The 24,306-nt window shown below is 32.4% G+C and overlaps 1 protein-coding gene across 1 annotated transcript; it reads right to left on the reverse strand.

Annotated features, from left to right (window-relative positions):
- Positions 1-342: 342 nt before the first annotated feature.
- On the reverse strand, positions 343-23,504 carry LOC149411213 (decapping and exoribonuclease protein-like). Its single transcript, XM_089647070.1, has 4 exons — positions 22,908-23,504; positions 3,345-3,612; positions 1,103-1,241; positions 343-773 (listed from the first exon to the last, which is right to left on the reverse strand). The coding sequence occupies exons 1-4, from the start codon at positions 23,419-23,421 to the stop codon at positions 528-530; spliced, it is 1,167 nt and encodes a 388-aa protein (XP_089503196.1). The 5' UTR covers positions 23,422-23,504; the 3' UTR covers positions 343-527.
- Positions 23,505-24,306: the final 802 nt, after the last annotated feature.

The following is a 24,306-nucleotide window of genomic DNA, read 5'->3' on the forward strand; positions in this document are numbered from 1 at the left end:
CCTGAAATCGTGCCTAAAATTAGAACAACAACATACAAACCTGACTTACTCAAACTTTCGAAGGAGATGCAAGGGCATGGTTCGCATTAAGTACTTATTATGATTGTCATTGTCATGGTTTAATATATATTATTTTTAATATGTTTTTTAAATTTTTCTTTGTACAATATTTTACGTTACTTAAATCTTACAAAACTGATCAATCATTTTGATTGTAAGAAATTTCTCATTTTGCCTGTTTATTCGTTTGAAATAAAATAATTATATCTCAACTTAATATTTGAATAGGTAATACATCATAATTACGTAATAGTGTGATACTTTATATTAAAATACTTAACTGATTATTATAATGCTTTTATAATTGGCTCTTATTTTTTTTTAAATCGTTGTATTGTACATATTTGGCTCTTTGGCAAATAAGTTTGCCGACCTCTGACCTAACCTAACGAACATTGTGTATTTTGATGCAATAAGAACGTTCTGTTAAATTGACAAATATCAATATTAATAAAATACAAAATGGATCACAACTTCGGAAACATGTTGATGTACCAATCATCTAAGACTGAAATGTCCTCATCTGGGAACGGCTGGCCCATCCTCACATTGGACCTGGGCATCCGTTCAAACACCAGCTCCAGGAGTGGGAGACTCCGGACGTTGTTCCCGCAAGACCCAAATTGCTTAATGATTTCACGCTCAAAGCACCGTTTGATGTACGAGAGCATCTCGTCACAGAAGTTCATGCAGACGCTGGGACTCCACAAAATCTGGAACAAATGTTATTATTAAAATATGTATTTAAATTTCATATCAAAGTCTTACAAAATTGAATAGTCACTTAGATAATAAAAAATCTATCAGTTTTTTACAGAAATGTTCAAACCAAAAACACATGATTTTGCATTACTTGGTATTGGAACGCCTTAAGGAGTTAACGAGAAACTTGTTATAAATCAGTAGAAATTGGGTATGCGGGGCTTAAATAAAGTATGTTATCTTCATTTATCTTAGATATTGTTAAAACTCTCGTTTGGGGAAAATGTATTCAGCTAAAACTAATAAAACAGGCGTAATTAACTAGTAAAAGTTTACTTACTTCATTCTGTTTGGACAAATCGTTAATATTGAATGTTTTTACTTCTTTGACTATACCCTCATCGTCTGTGAACCCGCAGACTACGGTTACAATGCCCACCAAGAAGCACTGCATCCACCAGACACGTGTTTTGTGTCTCCTGAAATAAAATAATTAACAATATTTTACCAACAAATCAGCTGTCACAATTTCAAAAATGGCCTAAAGGTTATCGAACACATATCCTCGCCTCATTTCACTAACTTGTTCGAGGTGAGGTGTGTAGTGTGTATTGCAGAATGGAGTTTCATTCAAAGAATCAGAATTCTCAAAAACGGCTCATGAATATGATATAAGAAAATATAATGGAAATGGGTGTGGCAGCGTGTTTGTATAGGGCTGTTATTAGCTGTAATTTACGGCGCCTTCCCAAACCGTTAATTGTGTTCAGGAGATAGGAGATTGAAACGAGTGTCTGCACAATTGATTTAGTTTATTCGTGAGGACGAATATTATAATTTATACAGAACGCGGTGACGGTGGCAGAAAGAGTGGTAGTACTGGCGGTTGAATCGAACGCTAAAACAGGAATGAAGATTCCTCTTCTCATGCTCGCTTGCGTATAGCAGCGGATTAATTCGCGTTAGTATTGCCACATGTGGGGGGAAATAAATAAGTCCCACATGGGAAAGGAAACATAGAGGACCCCATTATTATTTTCTATTTGGTAGGTGGGTATGTGTACCGCCGCCCCGGGAACCATTTATTGGATCACCAACACCTCTGAGATAGGTCGCCCCAAATGGTTCGCTACATGTGGTTACTTTGCAGAGGTGCTCGGGTGTATGAGGTGAGGCTTTTCCACATCTTGGTGGCTGATGCATCTGCCCACCGACTGCGTGGCGGGCCGGATTTGAGAGAGGCCGGTAGATGGAGACCTTTTGACTTCTCCAGCTGAACTTTTTTGACCCGTTGCTTTGCCCCGCAGTGGAAGGGATGGATTCATCCGATCGTCGCGCGTCGCTCCTGGACCCCTAGATTCTTACCTACCCCTTATACTCTTTTCCTTCCCAGAATAATCTCTCTTTTCGTTAAATAAAACGACCGCCCTCACAACATCCCCAAAGATGACATAGGTCTTGAGGAAATTTATGTTCATTGGGCTCTCCTGTGTGAGCTTAATGTAAAAAAATATTATTTGTTGCCCATTTGCCCCAAAGCTTCTATTTTTTGAGAAAATGTAAGAAAAATAGTTACCCTTTTTAAGAATATGCTCATTAGTACGAAGTAAAATAGAATATAATTCAACAGTATGGTCACCGTTCTACAAAGTCCATTCTCAAGCCTTAGAAAAGGTACAAAATAAATTTCTTCGGTACATCAATTTTAAAATGAATATTCCCATCGAATTTATAAATTATAATAACTTACGTACCGAAACCAGACTTCTCAAACTATCGGATAGAAGAGTTCTAACTGATATATTATTTTTATTCAAAATTATCAAATCTCTCATTGACAGCCCTGAATTATTGGAATTAATTTATATGAATGTACCTGCCAGACAAACTCGAAGCATAGACAGTTTTAAATGTAACAATAACCTCAATACTAACTACTCTTTGTACTCACCAATTCCAAGAATTCATCACCTTGCAAACAAATATTGTAAACTTATCGACATATTTGGTGTTTCAACTTTCAACTTTGAGAGTTTCAAAAGGCAACTAATTTTAGACCTTTTTGCTAAGTATTAACTTGTAGTATTTATTAGCTTTAAAAAAAAAGGTCTAGCCTTCATACTTTTTTATACCTTCATACATTTACTTTACCATATTATTTTCTAATTACCTTATGAATAAATTATATTTAGCTATTTTATCCATGTACATGTTACACTTATATACATATACTGTCAACTTATTATGTAAAAGCCCAATAGGGCGTTAATAAATAATAAATAAATAAATAAATAAATATAATATTCTATTTATCGATTAATAAGTAAAAATTATTTAGGCATATTTTTACATTTGCAGCGAAATTTTAGGAAGAACTTTGGGGTGAGTCGATAGGAAAATATTTGTGGACCACTGCATTTAGCGATTTCTAAACGATCTGTAACAGAAAAATCAGAAAAGGATACGGTCACATCTAGGACACGAACCCAGGATTCTTGCCTTGCCGGGGCACAAAATAAATATTACAATTTGTGGTTTTACTCAATAAAGTTATTAAAAAAAAAAAAAATTATATAAAGTACCTGAAAATGGTTTCATGCCAAGTTTCCACAATTTGCCTGTTTGTCTTCAACTCGACAAACGGCATCTTCCTTAGCACCTCCCGGACCTGCTTCTCGGAGAGGCTTCCTGACAGAAAGTTCTCACTTAGCGAGGATCGTTCCATCAGAACGCCATCCATTGCAGCTCTGTAGAACAAACGGTGCTGGTTCAATTGGCTTTCAAATACGCAGCAGAATTCTAAACTTTCATCCACCGGGCGCTCAATGTCAGGATTGCAAGAAGGGTTATCTAGAATTATGAAAGATGAACAGATAAACAATAAATTGAAATTTCAAACAAGTGTAAAATTATAAAATAAACATACAAAATACAAGTTGGTGTAAGGTTGGTCGGAGGTAAAAAAAATATTTTTATTTTTGACATCTCACAATTAAAATCACAAGTTAATGTCGTTAGTGAAATTTCAATAAGAATTATTTATAGAACAAGTGAAAAAATGTGACGAAAGTTCTCTTCTTCAAGATGACACTCGGGCATGGCAGAATTGTTCACCTGTGATCTTGTCAGGTGAACAATATGGCATTAATACTATGTTAATCTGTTGTTTTGTCAGGGGAGCATTAAGGCAGAATTGTTAACCTGTAGTTTTGTCAGGTGAGCACGTCTTCTTTTTTGTATTAAAGGAAAATTTAAATATAAGTTATAAGGTTTACAATTTACACAATATTTAATACCATTCTTCTAGACTCTAGAGGAACATTAGCTTGTGGTTGGAAGAGGAGTGTACATTATATTATTGTAGATATTACATTATGTATTTTACGCAGAATCAAGAGAAGTAGGAAAAAAATATATTGTAAGTAAAATGTACTGCTAGTAGTTAATATATATATATATATTTTTTATAATATTGATTACATTTTGTGCTTTTGATTGTCCAACTAGGAAGGATTCCCGTTTTGGGACAGTCAAATTTACAGGTTTCAAGTTATCCTAGACGAACACAGGATTTAAGAGTAGATAAAATAAGTATGTTAAAATGAAGATACATAAAAGATACATAAAAAGATACAAAAAAGATACATAGAGGCGTTCGTGATAAATAATTATCAAATTGCATTTTTTAGTATCATTTCGGAATCAGTCCTGCCTAGATCCAACAACCATTTTGTCACTCTTGGACCGAAGGATGACAATTCACACAGTTTCAGCTGAGAGGGGATTTTATTATATATTTTAGGACCGAGATATGAGAATATTTTTTGATTGCCGCTCTGTTGCTTGTTGGAACGGAAAGGTAATTTCTTCCCTTACTTCTGGTTTGATGTTTGTGTTCGGCTGTTTTCATTTTGTTTTTATTTTTATGAACATGCATTACAATTTTTTTATATAGAACTGTCGGACATCTAGTACATTAAATTCCTTGAAGAGAGCGTCGCTCGAATATTTTAAAGGTTTCTTCATAATAACACATAAAATAGATTTCTGTGCCTTCAATAACGGGTTTAATGTTGTTCTTCCTGTACCTCCCCACCCAATGCAACCGTAGGTTATGATTGAGTTACACAGCCCGTAGTATATGTTTTTTAAGTCTTGTTTTTTTTTAAATTTCCCGTAATGAAATAAATATGTGAATCTTTTAGCTACATTTTCAATCTAATTCTTCCATTTGAGGTTATTATCAATTATAACGCTTAAGTATTTAATAAATTTAACACACTCGAGGGCTTCACACTTACATGGAGGGTTATTATTTCCACAGGTAATTTTATGTATTATAAGGTATTGGGGTTGCCCTGAAATAGTAGAACTGAATGTTAAGTTTTCGGTTTTTGATACGATTAATATAAGCAAATTACTGTCCAGCCATTGTTACACTCTGTTTATACCGGTGTTCGCAAGGTGGTGTATTTCCTTCCAATCGTCTCCTTCAAACAATATAACGCTATCATCTGCGAACGTAATAATTTTCCCACCTTTATGTTGATTACGCAGTTCGTTAATATATATAATGAAGAGAAGAGGACCTAGCGTACTTCCTTGTGGCACACCAAAATTATTTTCTAACGAAGTGCTAATATCCACATTAATTCTAGTTTGTTGGAATCGATTAGAAATATAACTCCGTATTCATTGAAAAACTTTTCCCGTTATTCCTATATTTCTTTCGTCTTTATAGTAGTATTTTATGAGATATTGTGTAGAAAGCCTTGGCCAGGTCCAGGAATAGGGCAATGGTTTTCTTGCCCCGGTCCACATTTTCTGCTATAGACATGCGATGGCATCATTTGTTCCTTTACCCGACCGAAAACCGTACTGGTTTGGGCTTAGCAATTTATGGTTCTCCACATATTCCCTTAGCCTTGTTTTGAAGATCTTTTCAATGACTTTTGATATTGCGCTTATAGTTTTCTACGAGAAATTTTGGTCCAATTTTGTGAATTGGGACAATTGTTGATTTTTTAAGTGATCGGGAAATATTCCTAAAGCAAAGCTTAAATTATAAATATATGACCGCGGAGCGGCAATTTGAAATTGTGTTTTTTTAAAATTATGTATGTATTTAAACTATCTGGGCCCTTAGCATGGGAAGTTTTAAGACTTTTGATTATTTTTATGATCTCTTCTACAGTGGTTGGTTTAATTTCAAATGAAAAGGTTGGATTGTTTGTTTTGATTTCCGACGCTAAAGAGTCTTCAGTTTTCTGAGTCTCTTTTAAAATATTTTTTTGCTAGTATATAGCCAACGGATGCAAAATATTGATTTGTATGACACGCAATAGTTTGAGGGTCCGTTATGGTCAAATTTCCAATATTTAATTCATTCATAGATGTGCCAGTATAACGTTGAGTTTTTGTTATGTCTCTGACAACATTCCACACATTTTTGCTGGAATTATCCTTATCAAGTAAGGATTTATAATAACGCTCTTTACATTTACGAATAAAGTTTTTGCATATATTTCGGTATCGGTGATAGTTTTGCTTTTTAGTTTCGTTCAATGGGTCAATTTTCGCTATTTTATGTAGATGGTTCCTTTTATGTATAGATTTAACAAGGCCGTTACTAATCCATGGAGTGAGTTTTACTTTATTGTTTGAATGATTTATTATTGTGTGTTTTGTTATGTATGTATTGATTTCATCAGTAAAATAGTTTAGCGCATTGTTAACTTCAGTTTGTTTATAAATATATTCCCAATTTTTTTTATTAAGATCAATTAATAATGTATCATAATCAATTATTAATTTGTTTTTTTATTTTCTGTTTTTTGGGTTCTGAGTTTGGGATACTGATTGCAACGGTGTAGTGGTCAGTAATTGTAGAATATATTTGAAATTTTTATGTTTTATATATATATATATATGATCCAGATACGAGCTTGAATTACCTTGTAGCCTAGTTTGAGAATTAATATTGGAAAAAAAGTTACTTTCCGCCATAGCACATAAATAGTCGTCACACTATCTGTGCATTACTTCTCCGATTGTATTTATATTCATGTCCCCGATTAGCACGTAATGGGGATAATCCTTAGATTTTTTGTCTCTACAATGAGATTTTCTAGGAAAAACTGGATGTCACTAAACGATGGCGATCTATAAATAGCTAAGATACCTAAATACTCATTTATGTTAATTTTTAAACAATTACATTGATTTATGTGTATTTCTTGAACTGCGGAATTGAATGTGTTGTCGATATAAACCACCACGCCGCTATTTTGGTTAATATGTGATGTAGTGTGGTATTCATTATAGCCTGAAATTTGTTTGGCGATATAGGATTCACTTAAGGCGACACAATACCCTGATAACGGGGATTTGCCCCGACGCTCACATTTTAATTATTTCTGATGAGCTTATTACTAAAATCTTAAATGTTTCTAGAGGGATTCGAAGGGATGCAAGTTATTTATATTTAAGATTAATAAAAACAGGACCTTACAATTAAATGTATTATGTAAAACGATAAGTACATTTTATTAAATGTAAAATGTTGTAAGATAAGCGGCAAGTACCAGATTTTATTTTTCTAGACGATGAATTAGTAACTTCCCGACGACTCCCTCACAAAAGATTATAGATTTTATTAATGTATTCATAAGAATTAATTAAAATAAAAACACTCGCGAAAATCCAATTTCTGGCCAGATACACGAAAAACGACCGCCAGTACTTCAAAACTCTCTATTGTGCGTAGTATATTTGTGTGCGGGTTGACAAGGAGTTACTACGTATTGATTCAGACGCCGCGAAAGTTCCGGCCTGTAAGGTTGTGTGTCACCCGGCCCGTCACTCTGGTCATTTCTTTTACGTATTTTTTTATTTAATCAAACGATTACTTTGAAATCTATTAGTGAAATTTTCTGTTTTTTATAATTTAACTTCTTCCTCAAGTGAGTAAAGGTTTTTTTATATAAATAATAAATATAAATATAAATAATAACCAATACAAAAGAATACATTGTTAAATGCGTAAATGTGTAGGCACTTGAGAAAAAAGATGACACTAAAGTATTGTCGTTATGTTATTATATATCATTTCTAGCCCAAGTAGACTTTTTTACTATTAATCTTTTTTTCACGCGACGCGGCTGTCTGTCCGGTTGTCACAACCAGCGGCACAGAATGTTATAGAGTGCCCCTTCACTAGAATCGTTTTCCTAGTTTTATTATTTATTTATTTATTTATTTAACTACAGGAAGGTAGCGAGAGGTACCTAATGTACATAGGTACTCGACTCGTACCACAGCGCTTCGGCAGTTTGGCACTGTATGAGTGGTTTGGTATATTTATGGGCACTGTGATTAAACGTACTCGTGTTATTGAGGTTATTATTGCAATTTTGGAAAAATATGATCACCTTACTTATTTTTTATTTTTTCTTTGTTGTATATATTTTTAAATTATGTATGTATTCTTTCTCATCTTAAATATTTGATAGAACATATCTCACTGTACCTTTTTACTATTTCCTTGTTAAAAATATTATGAACTGAATATACAATTTGGCTGTCCTGAAACGGGTATCATTCCCAGTTGGACAGACAAAGGATCATTTTGAAATGTATTGTAATATATATGTACATCTATGAATAAATAAATAAATAAATCTATGAATAAATAAATAAATAAATTTATTTACGCCCTACTGGGCTTTTACATTAATTTCTAATTATACAGTCATGTTAGTTGTAACAATGGAATATCTAATAAATTATGGTAAAATAAAAGGAGTTTTTTTACTAAGGAGTGGTATTCTCTTATATTTCAATAAAGTGTTTGTGAAGAGTTCGTTTCATTACTAATACTCCAGGGCAATTACCGATTCGCGATCGTAATTATTCCGGTAGTCCCAATTTTTTTATATGTTTTATAAACTGGTCCCCTGATGTCGCGAGTATTCAACTGGCTGGCCTTCCGGAACATCGCTTAGCAGAGAGGACACGAACCGCACCATGAGCTGACAAAATTTACGAACGGTGATGACGCCTCAGTTTAATAATTTACCTTTGGTCATCCTTCGTTCTACATATAAATAACAGCAATGCTTACCGCATCGCTTGGCGCCCATTATTACATTCATCAGGTTAGTTTATAATAAATGTCACCATCCAATTGTCGCTTTCAATGCAATTTTTAAATTACCCATCGTGCTTTCAACCTTCGGTTGTAGCACACGCCTGAGTTATTTGTCATCAATTAAAAGAGTTCTCATGTTGATTAAATGTTGTAGTAATAAATGTTGTATTATGGAATTCATTTTCTCCTCTCTTTTATTTACTACACTTACTGCCCTCGTGGCAATAACCCCTCTTACAATGCTCGCGCCGCCATTTTGAAAAAAACCGGCCGAAATCGCTCCAAAATCTAGTTTTTCCAAAATATCTCATTCCCAATGCAAATTTCGGCTAAATTAGCTAAACAATTAAAGTAGAACATAAAATTACTTACTACTTTTGTGTAAACAATTTTCTTCAATCTCTAATAGGTACCGAGGTAGAAAGTCGTAAAGGTGCGTATATTTTTGAAAAAAACAAGTTTTTTGCGCGACTAGCTTTTGTTTTTTGTAAATATCTCGTTTTCAGTACAATTTTGTGAAAAAATTATTGATACTAATTTTGTAGAAAATAAAATTTCATAAAATAAATAGGTATTTAATTTATGTGTTTTAACTCTAATATGTATCCAAGCTCTTATCCACCAAAACCTGTTAAATTACCCAACAACAAATTTTTGAAATTCGAAAGTTTTTTTTCCATAAAACAAAAACTCTACATCGAAAGTTTTTCTCCATACAGACAATTAGACACATGTCACCTATAAAGTACCTAAAGTCATTCGAATATTAAAAAGAGTCATTAATCTTTTAAGTTTAGATTGTTAGATCATTTGTTGTAGATAGAATTGTGCAATTATCTTCCCAAGTTACTGCACTTACTTACGTTGAAATGATTTTCAAATTTAAGGTAAAATTGAATCAATTTATAATAAATCTCTTGGCTAATATATACTTACGTTTCAGTTAAATATGGGAAAACAGAAGACAAAAGGAGTTTTATCCCGAACAAAATTACGGCACCAAGGAAAATGTTTAACGGAATGGAGAAGGTACTACTTAAATACACACATAAAAATAGATCTTTGGGATACGTTTTTTACAGAACATAATTGTACAATGTCAGCTTAAATAATTTTATATATGTAGATATATACATATATACGCAGTCGATAAACTTCTGAGCATATTGAATTTGGAATATAAGAAGTAAATTAATTTTGATTTCCGGTGACATATTTTTATTTTTACCGAAATGCATTTTTTACACCAAATAAGCTCAGGAATTGTTGGTAAAAGTTTGTCGGGCATGTCTTAATAGGTACATCTCTAAATAATTAGGGAATAGAGACAGTATAAATAATTAACAATATTTCTCATTTTAGGAAAAATTCCGCAAGACTTCATCCAGATAATATTGCAAATAATAAAGAAAATACGAGTATTGTGTTAAACACTATACCGACACTCAACATGGTAATTTTTTCACAATTTCTGTAAATATAAAGTAAATAATATTAATTTTATATGATTAAATAAGCGCTCTAAAAAAATTAACAAAAACTGACATTATTTTTCAGCACGGACCAGAGATGAATGAACCTGAAAAGTTTTCACTATTTGCTGGCTCTAGTTCTTATGACACTAACGTGCATGCCGTTTCCAGCCCCTTATAGCTAGGTCTGACGCAGGCATGACGATTGTTGTCAACTGATATGTTCTCACAACAATAATTGTTGAAGAAAAATAAAATTAAGGAATGAAATTTAAAACACTTAACCTCTGTTTCAATTTTTGGCCTGGTTTTGGTGGATTAGAGCTTGGATACGTATTAGAATTAAAACACATAAATTATGTACATATTTATTTTATGAAATTTTATTTTCTACAAAATTAGTATCAATAATTTTTACACAAAATTGTACTGGAAACGAGATATTTACAAAAAATCAAAGCTAGTCGCGCAAAAAACTTGTTTTTTTCAAAAATATACGCACCTTTACGACTTTCTACCTCGGTACCTATTAGAGATTGAAGAAAATTGTTTTCACAAAAGTTGTAGGTAATTTTATGTTTTACTTTAATTATCTAGCTAATTTAGCCAAAATTTGCATTGAGAATGAGATATTTTGGAAAAACTAGATTTTGGCGCGATTACAGCCGGTTTTTTTTAAATGGTGGCGCGAGCACCGGTGCGCCATGGTCGGAAATTCAGATTATACATCATGGGATCAGTTTATAAAACATATAAAAAAAATTGGGACTACCGGAATAATTACGATCGCAACCCCCTTTTTGGCGCTATGTGTACTGGCCTATAATACGGAATCCCCAAATATATCGACAACATTCTCACATTTATAACCCAGATAACATGTAGGTACGTTTATAATCAACAAATCAATACAAAAACCGACCAATATCATATAACAACAAAGGCAAAGGCATATGGCAACAAAGAAAAAAAGAACAGGAATCCGCTAGTAAGCAGGGTGAAAAAAATCAAAGGCAGAATAAAGAACACAGAAAAAATGTGCAATTAATGCTTGCTTCTAGACTCAGCAATATACCACCTCTATCTATATTACAGCAGGTAATTTATACACTTGTATATACCCGTCTATACGTACTTATACGCTCGTGTGTATAATTCCAAAATTTGATTGAAAAGTGAATTAACATAATGTTTCTAATATTGTTTTTATTTAATCACGAAAATACTTAATATATCAATAATCCGATGCCGAAAGGACCGATTTCACCGGAGAAAAATTCTGATTTAAACATATAATTTTATTATGAACGTATTGAAGTCGTAAAAAATTTTCAAATACATATTTCCCATACATATTGTTTTCAATTATGTATCCGTAATAGAAATTTTAAACCGTTAAATATTTATGTTATAAACAGAAAGCCTACCTCAAACATTAACGAATTCTTAATGTATCATGAATCTATTTTAAATAACTGTATAGATGATACCCTTATCTTTGGTGATTTCAACATTGACATTCTTCAAAAAAATAATAAATCTCTTAAATACATCAACACGCTAGACTCATACAACTGTTTCATATGTAACACATCCTATCCTACACGAGTAACAGATACCTCTACTTCTCTAATAGACCATATCATCTCAAACAGACAAAATATTTCCTCAACTACTGCAAATATAGATGCCTACCTAAGTGATCATAACATTTTGATATTAGATTACCAAAACAGCTTGAAACATCACACTAATAATAGAATACATTCTTTTTCAAACAACACCAAAACCGATAAAAACATGTTTTATTTTTATTTTATTTTATTTATTTGGGAAAATCAACAGATTATTTACATATATAAGAATAAACTAAATAATAAAGATAAAATCCAATAACAGATTTTCACTTAAAATTATAATAATAATAAAAAATATTAAAACAAGAAACTAAGGGTTCTGTACCCGTGGCCTGAGAAGTTTACAAAAAATACAAAATTGTAAATAATAAATAAAAAATAATAACAGATCTAGGAAAACAAATAATATACTAATAACCAGCTAAATTTCAAAAATTTAAATTTAACTGATATACTAATAACCAACTAAAATTCAAAACAAAATGTATTGTAAAATTTCAACACAGCAGCAATCAATAACACTACACAATAGCAATAATAACAATATAATAAATGTATACCTACAACTAAATTGAACACATGAGTATAAATTGGAAGGTAAGTAACTGGAAAGGATTCAAAGCAATAACATGATAACTTCAAGTAGAATATTTAAAATTATTTAATGTTAGTTATTACATATCTTTTAAAGGTTCCTAAATTACTTGAGAATATGTCCATATCATTAAAATTCTTATTAAATATACTACAGGCTCTGAATATAAACGCATTTTGTCTTATATTAGTAGAACATTTATGGAGATGAAAAAGTGATTTTTCTCTAGTTCTAACGCTCGGAACTCTAAAATTAATTTCAGACAGAAGGGGAGAACAATCAATAAAGCCATTGATAATTTTATGGAGATATATTATATCTGCGGAGTCTCTTCTAGTTTTTAATGGCTTAAGTCCATAAAGGTCCATCGAGCTGTTTATGTCAAGGTTTGAATTTAGTTTGAAATTTAAATGATGGACAAATTTTCTTTGGATGGCTTCAATGCGATTTATGTAAATATTATATTGAGGATTCCATATGGGAGAAGCGAATTCAAGATGACTGCGAACATAAGAAAAATACAATATTTTAAGTGTTATGATATTATTAAATTCTTTTCCAATACGGAATAAGAATCCTAGCATTCTAAGGGCTTTCTTAACAATCATATCAATATGAGCCTCAAATGTAAGTTTACTGTCAAGTATAACACCTAGATCACGAATTTGTGTAACTTTTTTGAGTAGTTGGCCAGCTATATGATAATTATGGTCAAACTTAATTTTATTTCTAGTGAAGGTAATTACATAACATTTAGAAGTGTTCATGTTGAGACGATTGCGGATACAATAATCATTAAGCCTATACAGATCTTCTTGTAGTTTAAAGCAGTCAATTATAGAATTAATAGGCAGGAATATTTTCATATCATCAGCGAAAAGTAGAACATTTGCATAATTAAAGCATTTTATAATGTCGTTGATGAAAATTGTAAACAGTAACGGTCCCAGGTGAGATCCTTGGGGCACACCTGAGGGTATATTTACAATCTCAGAGATGAAGCCATTTATTGTTACTCCCTGAGTGCGCCCATTAAGATAGGAGACTAACCATCTATATAAATCCCCATGAATTCCCAAAGCTAGTAATTTGGACAAAAGAAGACTGTGGTCAATTTTATCAAACGCTTTTGAGAAGTCTGTATAGATTACGTCAACTTGGATTTGATCATCCATTGATTTAGTAATATTTTCAATGAAAATGGCAAGATTAGATACAACCGATCTTTTTTTCATAAAGCCATGTTGGTTCACGAGTATTACAGACTCGATGCAGTTATATAGTTGTTCATGAACAATTTTTTCAAAAATTTTACTAAAGATTGGTAATTTAGATATCGGTCGATAGTTCTGGACATCATTTTTAGCCCCAGACTTAAAAACAGGTGTGATGAGAGCACTCTTCCAACGATCAGGAAAGATACCTTCTTTCAATGAGGATTGAAAGAGCAATAAAAGGGGCTTCGAGATTACCTTGCTACACATTTTGATAAAGAAAGCCGGAATTTTATCACTACCCGCACCCAGTGAGCTAGAAATAGTATCGATTATTTTTTCTATTTTTTGTTTTGAAACTGATACCGAGGAGATATTAACTTGATTGTCAAAATGATAGTTGGTAGAGTGTACATCGGAAATAGTGTTGTAATTAAAGGTGGAGACGAAATGCTGTGAGAACAGGTTACATATTGCGAAAGGATTTTCAGCAGTCACTTCGCCCAGTTTCATAACATGAGGCAAACCAGAATTATTTCTTTTTCCTTTAACATAAGACCAAAAGTTTTTAGGGTCACGAGATATATTAAGTTCAGCGTTTGTTATAAATTGTTTAAGACATTCTCTAGACAATTTCTTTTGCCTTGATCTAAGGATACAGAATTCATGGTAGTCTAAAGGATTGGACCACCTTTTCCACATTTTAAACACTTTATATTTTTCCTTAGTCAGTTTTATTAGGGCTGGACTAAACCAATAGGGATAAGAATTATTAATATGAACTTCCTTTGACGGGACGTTTAATCGAATGATTTCATATAAAATTGTATAAAAGCGGTCAATAGCAGTATTGGTTGATAGGTTTAAAAATTCTGCATCCCAATCAATACTACTAAGGACGTTATTTATTGTTTCATAGTTAGCTTTCCTAAAAAGATTGATTGTTCGTTTGTTGTCCACCATAGGAGTTTCCAGAGATATGTTAATGTCAACAAGAATGCTTCTATGATGTTTACATTCAGGGATGAGATACTGGTCAGTATTTGATACAATTACAGGGATCGAGCTAAAAACAAGGTCTAGGTATGTATGATTATTATTTGGAAAGGTGCAGTACTGTGATAGATCAGTAAATGAAAGGGTGTCAGATAGTTTGGAAATAATTTCAGATTTAGAGCCATTCGTAATTTGCATACTATTACCATTACTTAAAGACCAGTTAATTTGAGGTAAGTTGAAATCACCCGATATGACAAAATGATCATCGTGATGTAGTCCTCGAAGTTCACATAATTTATCCATGAATTCATTTATATTTTGTGAGTGATTGACTCCTGGAGGTATGTAAACACAGCATAAATGAATTTTTATGAAATTATTAATCGTAACAGTCACCCAGATGTCTTCAGCATTCGTGTTAAAATCCTTACGTTCATGAGCTATGAGGTGCTTCTTCAACGCAATCATTACTCCACCTCCTCTTTTTTGCTCATTGCGATCGCGCCTAAATACCAGGTAACGGTTGTCAAATAGCTCTTCACTAGCAATACTGTCTACAAGCCAAGTTTCAGTTATCATAATAATATCATAGTTGTTATTGGTAACATTAAAATAAAATCTATCAGTCTTAGAACGCAGTCCAGTCACATTTTGATAATATACATTCAACATTTTAGTACATTTAGTTGATAAAATATATAAAATATAAGATTGATAAAATAGTTGTAAGCATGTTCTAGTAAATTATAAATATTAGAGTGGTGTTGTAGTAACGCAAGCAGAGTAATTGTAGGATAATTTGGATTAAAGTTGGTAGTATTAAAAGAGTTAGTTGTTAATATTATACAAATAAAGAAAAACCAGTACAAAGGATGATATTTTAAAGTAGGAAAAAAGATAAGGTAGATAGGAAAAATAAATTGATAATAGCTTATAGTCACACGAGACGATGTTAAATCTAAGAAGATTATCAGCAAAAAACCTGAGTCACGTCAGATTCCAATGTCACCTGAATAATGGGACTAGTTTCATTTTTGCGTATAAATATTTTTAAATAGTTGTGGGATTCTACATATGTTAAAAACATATGTAGAATCCCACAACTTTCCACACGAAACCACCAGTAATGCCAATGAAATCTATAATAATTTTAATGAATACATCAAAACAGCAATAAAATCATCCCAACATAAATCTGAGTTACGCATAGGAGACCAACGGAGGGGTAATACTCCATGGTTTGATGCAAAATTAAATGCACTTATCAAACAGCGCAACAATGCGTTTAAAATCTGGAAAAAAATCAGCAAAGTGATATATTCACAGCACTGAGAAATAAAACAAGAAATCAAGTTACCAACTATAGAAGATATGCTAAAACCAAATACTACACGACTATATTTAAAGAAAACCTGCGTAATCCGCGACAGACATGGAAAATAATAAATGCAATTCTAACAAATAGCTCGACACCCCAGAAAGATGAAATTGAATGTCTTCTCATTAAGAATGAAGAAATAACATGCCCAACACAGATAGCTTCAACTTTTAACAACTTCTTTATATCAGTTGGGGAAAACTTAGCAGCTACAATTGCATCATATCCAGATGATTCTATCACTATAAACACGGATCAAAAAGCAATCCAGTCCTTATACATGGCCAAAACAAATAAAACAGAAGTTCTCAGTATCATCTCTCAACTAAAGTCTAATGCATCTCCAGGTTTAGATGGAATTACACCAGTGTACCTGAACTTTTGCAAAGATATATTAGCTGACCACCTTGTTTTTCTTATTAATCAATCCCTGAATAGTGGAATCTTCCCAGATCAACTAAAGATAGCAAAAATAATTCCGATTTACAAAGATGATTGCAAAAAAATCCTTCTAATTACCGTCCTATATCCATCCTCTTTGTCGTCTCTAAAGTTTTTGAAAAGGTTATTAAGCTTAGGCTCACTAAATATCTCCTATCAAACAATTTACTCGCATCCCAACAGTATGGATTCAGAAACCAATCTAACACAAAATGTGCTGCCTTCGATTTTGTATACGCCCTCCAAAAGCATATCGACCAGGGTAAGCATGCTGCAGGCTTATTTATAGATTTAAAAAAGGCTTTCGATACGGTTGACCATGGGATACTACTAAAGAAGCTAGAACACCTAGGCATAGTAGGCACTCCCCTGAAGTTACTGTGTAGCTACCTCTCTAACCGACACTGTCAGACCTTTGTTGGAAAGGGGACAAGCAGCATGGGAACGATAAAATGTGGCGTGCCTCAGGGCTCCGTACTTGGACCATTACTATTTTTAATATATATAAATGATATTGCTAAATGGGGACTTAAGGGTACAATACAACTCTATGCAGATGATACAGTGATTCTTTATCACAATAATGATTTAAACGAACTTGAAAAGGAAATGGAAAGTGATGTAGCTTGCCTGGCAAACTGGCTGCGATTAAACAAACTTAGCCTAAACATAAAAAAAAAAACACATTACATACTGTTTGCAAATAAAAAAATGTATGTCTTAATATAAGTCTTGATAATAACCGCCTTGAAAGGGCTGATGTTACAAAATATCTTGGCCTTTTCATTGATTCACAACTCACATGGAATCACCAATTTAAACATGTTCTATCCAAAATTACTCATATAACTGGTGTTTTATATAGACTTCGCGGGTTACTTCCTCCTTCTCTATTAAAATCGATTTACCATGCTATGATTCACTCACATCTAATATATCTCGCCGGAATCTGGGGATTTGCTACAAAAAAAATTATTTCAGAAGTCCAAGTCGTCCAAAATAGAGCCCTGCGAAATATTTTCAGTTTACCTTGGGACACACATGTCAAAGACATCTACAGAAACACCCAAATACTTCATTTTAATACCATTCCCACTTTTGAAATAACGAAAACTATATTAAAAGTAATTCAACACTCGGCACATTCCAACACTACACTCTATTACAATTACGACGTACACCAACACAACACAAGAAATCACAACAAACTACATATACCAAAAATCAAATCAACAAAATATGGACTAAGATCCCTGGAATACATAGCTCACACAAAATATAATCAACTACCCAACGAGATCAAATGTGCAAGTCAATGTAAAAAGACCCAAACTAACATGCTCAAACTTCATCTTATTAATGACTATCTGAAATAATAATGTTGTGTATGTCCCATCATATGTCCATTTAATACATACAGCTATATGTTTCATGTAATGCGTATCATTCCCGCAATGAGTTTATTAACTCCTGGGAGTACAATGCTTTATATAATATACTATATTCTGTATTGTATACTTTTAATAAAAAAAAATTTAAAAAAAAAAAAATTGACGTAAATAAAGTAAAAGTTTTGTTTACACAGGAAGAGAAGAAACCCGTTATTCTGGAAGGAAGGAGAATAGAAGACATATTTTTTCTTTAACTGTATTAAATAGAATTTCGCAGCACGACTCTTTTTATGATTGTAATTATCTAACTTAGAGATAGTTGAGCGTATACTTCGAGATGACAAGTTCTGGGAAGAAAAAATGCTTATTAAATTAACTAATTTTTAAATGGATTGCATTCTTGTCGAGCTTATCGATCCTGGAGTCACAAGGTCTATGAATGTTCGTGATCCTCCACATATCTTAGATATTGTATGTAAAGAACGTCAATTTGGAAATCGTCGTTTAGATTTCGACGAAATGCTATTTATTGAATAATTATTTTCGTTTTTTATATAAAATTATTTTTACTATTTCTAACTTATATTATAATAAATGATGGCCTTTATACAAAAAAGTTGCATCTTATGCTTTTTACATTACATAATTATTTGTTTTATGTAACTTTTTGTAAACGATAATAATAAATATTGAAAATGACTGATATTTTATTTATCTTGTCAATATATTCAGACATAATTATGATCAGATATTATGAAAATGATTCGTGATTGAATACCGTATTGCTTTGACATCTGTCAATGAAGAACACGTCGGTTACGAGTCATAAGTTACTGCCTACCGTCTAGCAGTATGGTTACAGAAATCTGATAAGAATCATAAAATCATGAACTCCTTCTGCAATAGGTAACGTTTCTATCGAAATTTGCCTAAAACATGCACATTCAACTTAATATTACTATTCACATAGTTTGAAAGACGCCCATTATTAAGCATTTCATATTCAAACCTTACTCATGGGTACCATCTAGTGGATTTCATCGCTGCTCTGACTTCGAACTGTTCGTGGTGTCGGGTGTTCCCCATTGCAACGTACTTCATTCCTCTGCACCCCGAAATATTATAATATTTAATTCGAGCGGAGCGCGTGTGAAACTAATTTGCTTCGCCCACTTAAATCGCGTTCACGCCCATAACTGATATTTTTTTAGGATCTTATTTCGTCTTAATCTGCATTCAGTGAATATTAGTACATGAAAATTTACAACAGATTTTATTTCATCTAAAAATATAAGGAAATCATCAAAATTTTCCATACGTCTAATGTTCTGATGAACAATATTAATTTTATTTGATCCCCAATCGAATTGCTTAATTTTCACATTATCTTCAAAGATGATTTCAGTACTCGGCTTTATGATATTATTGATTTCATCATGTTCGCTTATTACCATTAGAGAGTATGTAGTTGTTTACTGGATGAAGTTTTAGCTGAGTAGCAGACAATAATTAAAAGGTTAGAATTTGGACCAAGTAAGGTAAGGTATGGTATAGATATTTAAAGGTGCGATTATTAGTTTTTTCCTTTTTTTTCCATAAGAAGCAATTACTTTGTGGTTAGACATTATATTTTTTAAAATAAAACAAACACTTTGTATTTAACCATGAATATTTATTATTTTACACATCGACCGGTTTCGCTTACACCAAGCTTCATCAGGATATAATAATAACTAAATACTAAGACAGAGTTTTATTGACAATAAAACTCTGTCTTAAGACAAAGTTTTCGCTAGATTTTTTTCAACATTGGCAAAAAAAGAATTAAATATGTTTGCACATTGTTTCGGATAAATGTGAGCTTCTATGATTTGGTTTTCATGTTCAATGTACTTTATGTTTTGGGTTTTTTTAGTATTTTCTACGGCCAAATTAACTGTTTTCTATATTTGTTTATTGTTATTGTCTGCAGATAGTATTTTATTTTTGAAATAGTCCTCTTTACTTTTTTTAATACAGGTTGTAAGTATATTTTAAATTTTTTTGTAAAAAATATTTGTTTTTTCATCTAGGGGATTTTTTAATGTTGCTTTTCAGTTTTTTTTTGTTTCTGATAGATATTATAAGTCCTTGGGTTATCCAAGGTTTTAAACATCTATGTTATGATTTTATTTGAACTGTAGTTTCAATAGTCGAAGTTGTTTGAACAGGTTTCGGTCTCATCACTATCTAACACATTGTTCCATTGCTCATTTTTTTAGTTTTTCGGCTAAAATAGTCAAATGTATGGTGGATTTTTTGGTTATTAGGTATTATGTTTTTTTGGTTTAGTTTTGTTATCACAAAAAAGAATGCATGCATGGTGGTCAGTTATATCGGTTTTCCAAATAATTGACTTCACTTGCAGATCGATTACTATTTATCAGAAATAGTCTAAACAAGATGGAGTGTGACCTTTTATTTTCCTTGTATTTTTGTTTATTCATGATATGAAGTTATGTTCAGTCATACAATTAATTTATTCATTCTTGTTATTATTTATGACGTTTTCATTAATATTAAGATTAAAATCTCCTGCAATAAAGCATAGCTCAAATTTTCAATTTCAATAGTATGTGTTTAAAATCATTAATAAACGAAATAATGTTCGAACCGTGTGTTCTGTAAACAGCATGGTGGTGTTATGGTATTTTGAGTCGATTTTGAATTGTATTTCGATACAGTTTACTAAATGTATAGGATGTTAATTTATTTTGACAATACTAAATTTATCTCTACATACATAAAAATCTCGTGTCACGGAGTTTGTGGTCGCACTCCTCCGAAACGGCATAATTATAATAATAATAATGTATAATTTTTAGGTATGAGAATAGGTTTTAAAGTGTATTTCATACCGTTAGGTGATTAGGGTGTCCTATCCAGATTTTTTCTCGCTGTTTTTGAAAAATTATATTTTTTGTATTTTTTATTATTTTGTATCAATAAATATCTATAACCTTAAATTTTCACCCACCTACCCCCACCCTACCATTTTTTAATCGTGATTTTAGTATTTATATGTGAAAAATTTCGTCGTTCATATTTCAAACATAACGAAATTATTTACGTTGTTGAATAACAGATGGCGCTGCGTTCGCTTCATCTAACATTCATCCACACATGCGCAAGTCATTCACGAGAAGCGTCGCGACATTTTGACATTTCATTTAGCATTTGTTATGTATCACAACGCAGTACGTGCATATTTTTGTACGAAAATGTGCGTTTGAGCATGTCGCAATTGGGTAAATCTCAATCTCAAGAGGCACGAGCTGAACGAAATCAATTTTTTTTGCTTAAATTTCGGCACACCATGTTTTTCACATGGACAATTATAATTGGCATGTTCTCGCGTGGGTGTATTTGTGTTAGCTAAAGACGGACTGACAAAAAATATTATACACTTAATTGCTCTTCGAAATTAATATTGATTTTTTTTATTTCATTTTCATACTTTAAGATAAAAAATATATTGATTTTTTTCACTTTTCATTTAACCCTTAAAAAATCGAAAAATGAATATGTCCGTTACTTTAATGAAACTCAATGAATTAAGGAAATGAATGGTTGGCGTTTTTTGTTTTTACCGGCGGTCATCGTCTTCAGTGCTCTATTTATCTTTTTGCCATAGATCCCATCCCCACACACTTACAATACATTCGTTATTTTTTTATTTAACAACCGAAATATTCACTATAAATAATTTATATTGCAGAACAACGTCAGCTAGTTGTGTACAAATATTACGAGTCCACTGTTTTTACTGATATCTGTTTTGGTTGAAACATAATTGTAATCTGGTAAGTAAATAGAGGGTGATTCGGTGTTAGTATATGTTTCGGATAAAACTATGAGGTCTGGTTTTTTATATTGTTTAATTTTAAAATTAATCATCCAAACTTTTTTCCACACTCATCATATTGATATGAAAAATGAAGATATCATTTAGATTCTTAGATATAAGTTCGTTGCATGAATCAGTGAACACACATTCATATTATTGAATTTTAAAATTATTTTAAATTTCGTTATCTATGAATTCATTATTATTTGAATTGATTAAGGTTTTTTTAGAGTAATGTTTCTGAAATCATCCTTAAAAGTTTCCTTAGATAATTGTAATATTATTCTGATGTTGATATAATCAGATAGAGGTAGTTATCCATATTTGAGGTAAGAACGGTTAATAATATTATTCAGTTTATATTTGAGTAAAATGTTTGTTGACAAATGAGTATACGGTGATTTGCTTACCACGCCAGAGAAGATAATTAGTGTGTGTGAGACCGCGATTGTCCGTCGATTAGGTCTGACTGTCAAGAGTGTAGGGGGTCCCCAACATGCGGTAACATGTGTTCTAGGTTGGTTCTTGAGAAGTGTTGACTGATTTAGAAATTAATTACAAAGTGTGTGGGAGAGGGTACAATGGTAGAGGGAGGGTAAGTGTAAAAGGAGTGGATAAAGGGAGGGGGGAAATTTATAGAGAGACACATGAGTGAGTGAAAAATCTATTTTACGACGCGAAGAGAATGTAGATCGACTCAGGCTATTTTCTTAAGGTCCTACTCCTTGGCAATTGGCAAGGGAGGCGAAGTGGGATTTTTTCTCACAAATATCCTGCTGTTTTTAGTCATGCGAACTGGTATCCCTTATCCGCTATCGGCATGCGGCAAATGGAATATGTGAAAAATTGGTTCAAGGAGAGTCTAGAAAATCAGTTTTGAAGGAATTGTGGCAGTATTTTGGAAAAATGATTACGTTACCTTTTGTTGTGGCAGTGAGTTGATAAAAAATGATAAAGGAAATATGTGAAAATTATTTGTTTACCTGAGGTAATGTACTGTCCAAACTTGTGGCCCCAATTGGAAGAAGCCTTCTCTTTCTCCGTAATGTTGACTTTCCTCGCCTCATCTTCAGTTGTCGTTAAATAGTGGGCATATATAACGCCTCGGAACAGGCAGGCGGAGAACCTCAACGATTCCTGACCTTTATATGGCTGTTGACTAATTTCTTGTAACAACCCCCGAGAACACATAAAAGGCACATCCTTCAGAGATATGGCGCTCTGATCAAAGACATTAAAATCTTCCTTATGGTCTTTGAAATATTCAAGAAAAAATTTCATCTTTTCTTCACCTTCATTGTTTTTGATGACACTAGTTATATTGTGGTTTAGGTCGAAGTGAACGCTCCCATCCGGGATCTTGTTGATGTATTTCAATTGAGAGACATCGCTTGTGAAATTTCTCTGATCCCCGATGCTGTAATAGCCTATCAGTTTAGGCCTGGGGAAGTACGGGAAGTCCTTCTGAAATAATTTGAGATCTGTTGGAAGCTCCATTTCTTAAGCACATTGACCACGAATAGTTATAAATATGTGATAAACTGTTAGATAACAAAATATTAACATCAAAGCTTGTTACTTAGTTGAACGTTGTACAATATACTGCAAATTATGTTGGGAATTACAGATAAAAGAAATATGCACAAGTCATACCATTATCATATTACAAATATACATGGTGTCCGGAAATTCGCAGTACAAGCAAAAAACTGGTGATTTTTGTTGTTTGTTTTTGGGGTGTTATGCCGTGTTGCGCTAACTCCTTTAGCCGTCGTTTCGGACAGCGTTGCAGTGTCCATCATCAGGGCAGATCCGGTAGATCCGAAGATGTAAGATGATGGACACTGCAACGCTGTCCAAAACGTCGGCTAAAGGAGTTAGCGCAACACGGCATAACACACCAAAAACAAACAACAAAAATGCTTTTGGCCGTGAGAATCTAAAAACTTACCCAAAAAACTGGTGAAGCTGCAACACTTAGAGAACCCCAAAAAAACCTTTTTTTCGATTTGAGCATCTCAATTTTTCACCTTTTTGGCATGCCTTTTTGGCACCCTAAACATGCAAATTTATCTAAATTATTATTACGTACCGGATATATTAAATTGATTTTATTTTTATATTTTTTCTTTCTTATAATTTTGTCGATGTTATTTGCCTCGTAGCCGTTATTAACCGCGATTGTTTTGATTGTTTCTTTTTCTTTTTGATATGCTTTATTTTCCAAGGGAATGTTAATTAGTCTATGTACCATTGAATGGTAAGCTGATAATTTATAGGACCAAGGGTGAGTTGAGTTTGCATTTATTGTTTTGTCGGTAAATGTTGGTTTTCTAAATATTTCGAAGGTATGTTTATTATTATTTTTACCGATTGTTAAAT

Source organism: Hesperophylax consimilis, chromosome 26 (assembly GCF_061612785.1).
Source record: "Hesperophylax consimilis isolate HC1 chromosome 26, BYU_Hcon_1.0, whole genome shotgun sequence".
Classification (NCBI taxonomy): Eukaryota; Metazoa; Arthropoda; class Insecta; order Trichoptera; family Limnephilidae; genus Hesperophylax; species Hesperophylax consimilis.